This window comes from Ochotona curzoniae, unplaced genomic scaffold, assembly GCF_017591425.1.
Source record: "Ochotona curzoniae isolate NIBS_2020 unplaced genomic scaffold, NIBS_Ocur_1.0 scaffold_2683, whole genome shotgun sequence".
NCBI classification, from domain to species: Eukaryota; Metazoa; Chordata; class Mammalia; order Lagomorpha; family Ochotonidae; genus Ochotona; species Ochotona curzoniae.
This window is the reverse complement of record NW_024467100.1, coordinates 7,937,573-7,939,901: the sequence shown is the minus strand read 5'-3', so window position 1 is coordinate 7,939,901 and position 2,329 is coordinate 7,937,573. Positions and strand designations below refer to the sequence as shown.

Here is a 2,329-nt window from a genome sequence, read left to right as displayed (position 1 = left end):
CACACATGCCACAGGCATCTCTCTCAGCCTGAACAGACGAACCAGGAGCCAGCCAACCAGCCTATCTCCTCAACATGGCTAGAGAGTTGCCTTGGCTTTCCTGGTCAAAGGGGTGGAGATGCAGGGAGAGTTGCCAGCTACCCACAGCCTTTCTTATCTCTACCTCACAAGTCACCTCTGGCCCCTCTTCCTTCCTTGTGCTCCAAGAACCCTTACTTGCTGGAAAGCCCCCTGGTTTCTCAACCTCCCTTCCCATCTTCGGGGAAAATGCCCGCCTTCTGGTCCCCACCTTCTTCCTTTCCTGAGAGCCCAACCTGATCCTTCAATTCCAATTGCAAAACAGGAAGCCCCCAGGGCCATTGCCCCCTGCGAGCCTGAAGCTTAGGCAGGCAGGCAGTGGGTGTGGGAGGAAGGCTTCCTGACTGCCCACCTCCCATGGCCCTCCCTGGACCTGAGGGCCTTCATTTGTCCTTGGCACTTATCTTGGAACCACAGCCCGGGACAGGACCGAGCCGTGCCAGACCTGCGCTCTGCCTTCCTTGAGCCCACAGCACCGATGGGGAACTGCCTGCATGGGGTGAGTGTGGAGGCTACATTCCACGAGCCCCTTCCCTTCTTACCCACTCCCATTTGTGCTTTCTTCTCCCACCCTGCCCTGAGGGTCTTTGCCCTACTTAGCATCTCACCCTCTAGAAGCTCACTCCTTGTTCCCACTTTAGAATCATTTTCCCTCCTCTCCCCCACAGTCGGGTCTCCTGTCTGTACAGTTGTCTTCATGTGCTCTTCAGTCCAGGTCCCTGAGCCCTGCATGGCCTCCCGTCTGGCTTCTGTCCCTCTAGGTCTTCCAGCAGCCTTCCCCGCTTTCCCAGGACCGGCTCTCCCTGCTTTGGCCATTCTCACCACTTGCTGAACCCACTCCTGCTTTCCATTATCCCCCATCCCAAGCACTCCCGCTGCTTCTGCCCTGCTTTGGTCTCCTCCATCCCAAGCAGAGTCTTCGGTCGGGGAAACCAGCTGCTCTGACCACCATACCTGGGTTTGTTCTCCAGGTGAAGCCCTCCCTCTCGCTCCGGAATTCAAGCCAGTGGGACTTTGAAAACTCCACTTGGGATGATTTCTACAATGAGAATTACACCTTTGACTACACTGAGGAAATGGAGGCAGCTGCCCCCTGCCACTCCTGTAATCTACTCGATGACTCCTCCCTGCCCTTCTACATCCTCTCCAGCGTCCTGGGCATCCTGACCAGTGGGGCTGTCCTCTTTGCACTTCTCCGACCTCTCTTCCACTGGCAGCTCTGCCCTGGCAGGCTTGTTCTGGCACAGTTGGTGGTAGGCAGTGCCCTCTTCAGCATTGTGGTGCCCATCCTTGCCCCAGGGTCAAGCAGTGCCCACAGTGCCGCCGTGTGCCACCTGGGTTACTGGCTCTGGTATGGCTCAGCCTTTGCCCAGGCCTTGTTGATTGGGTTCCATGCCTGTCTGGGCCCCAAACTCGGAGCAGGCCAGTCCTCCCGCCTCACACTGGGGCTCACCGTGGGACTCTGGGGGGTGGCTGCCCTGTTGGGGTTACCAATCACCTTGGCCAGTGAAACTTCTCGTGGACTCTGCACCCTGGCATCCAGCAGGGGCATGGGGGCTTTGCAGTCTACACATGCTGTGGCCTGCTTTGTTGTCTTTATCTTGCTGCCACTGGGGTTGTTGGGAGCCAAGGGGCTGAAGAAAGTGCTGGGTTTGGGGCCAGGCCCCTGGGTCAGTATTCTGTGGGTCTGGTTCATTTTCTGGTGGCCTCATGGGATATTGATAGGATTGGACACCCTGGTGAGAAGCAGGCTCTTGGTGTTTTCAACATGCCTGGCCCAGAAGGTTCTGGACCTGCTGCTGAACCTGGCAGAAGTGCTGGCAATACTGCACTGTGTGGCTACGCCCTTGCTCTTGGCAGTGTTCTGCCACCAGGCCACCCGTACATCCCTGCCCTCCCTGCCACTGACTGCAAGACAAGCTTCTCATCTGGACACCTTTGGAGACAAGTCCAAGCCTGCTTCCCACCTGTCAACCTGAATTAAAGACGACGTTGCTTTTATAGGTGGTTGCTTATTTTGTCTGGGGAGAGGGGAGGAAGGAGGATGCTGAGAGTAACATTTCATGCCAGGGTTTCTTGCCAGTGTCTGTTTCTCTCTGGCTTCTCTCCTGCTGGCCTGAGGAGAAAGTGAATGACGTATGCACGTCTTCGGGGCACGCAGACGGTAGATGTGTGGTGTGGGGAGGAGGAAAGATTGGGGTGAAGTGTTGTGGGTTGATAGAGTAGAAGAGGAGGATGATAGATATAATAA

The 2,329-nt window shown here is 56.4% G+C and overlaps 1 protein-coding gene across 1 annotated transcript; it reads left to right on the top strand.

The window, feature by feature from the left end:
• The first annotated feature begins 204 nt into the window (after positions 1–204).
• Positions 205–2,079, top strand: ACKR1 (atypical chemokine receptor 1 (Duffy blood group)). The gene is made up of 2 exons (XM_041003190.1): positions 205–577; positions 1,050–2,079. The coding sequence occupies exons 1-2, from the start codon at positions 557–559 to the stop codon at positions 2,055–2,057; spliced, it is 1,029 nt and encodes a 342-aa protein (XP_040859124.1). The 5' UTR covers positions 205–556; the 3' UTR covers positions 2,058–2,079.
• The last annotated feature ends 250 nt before the right edge of the window (positions 2,080–2,329 follow it).

Excerpts from the sequence above, each read along its gene's own strand:
- ACKR1 (XM_041003190.1), top strand. The coding sequence starts at position 557 with ATGGGGAACTGCCTGCATGGG. Across the intron at positions 578-1,049 it reads TGGGGAACTGCCTGCATGGG|GTGAAGCCCTCCCTCTCGCT; the intron begins GTGAGTGTGGAG and ends TTTGTTCTCCAG.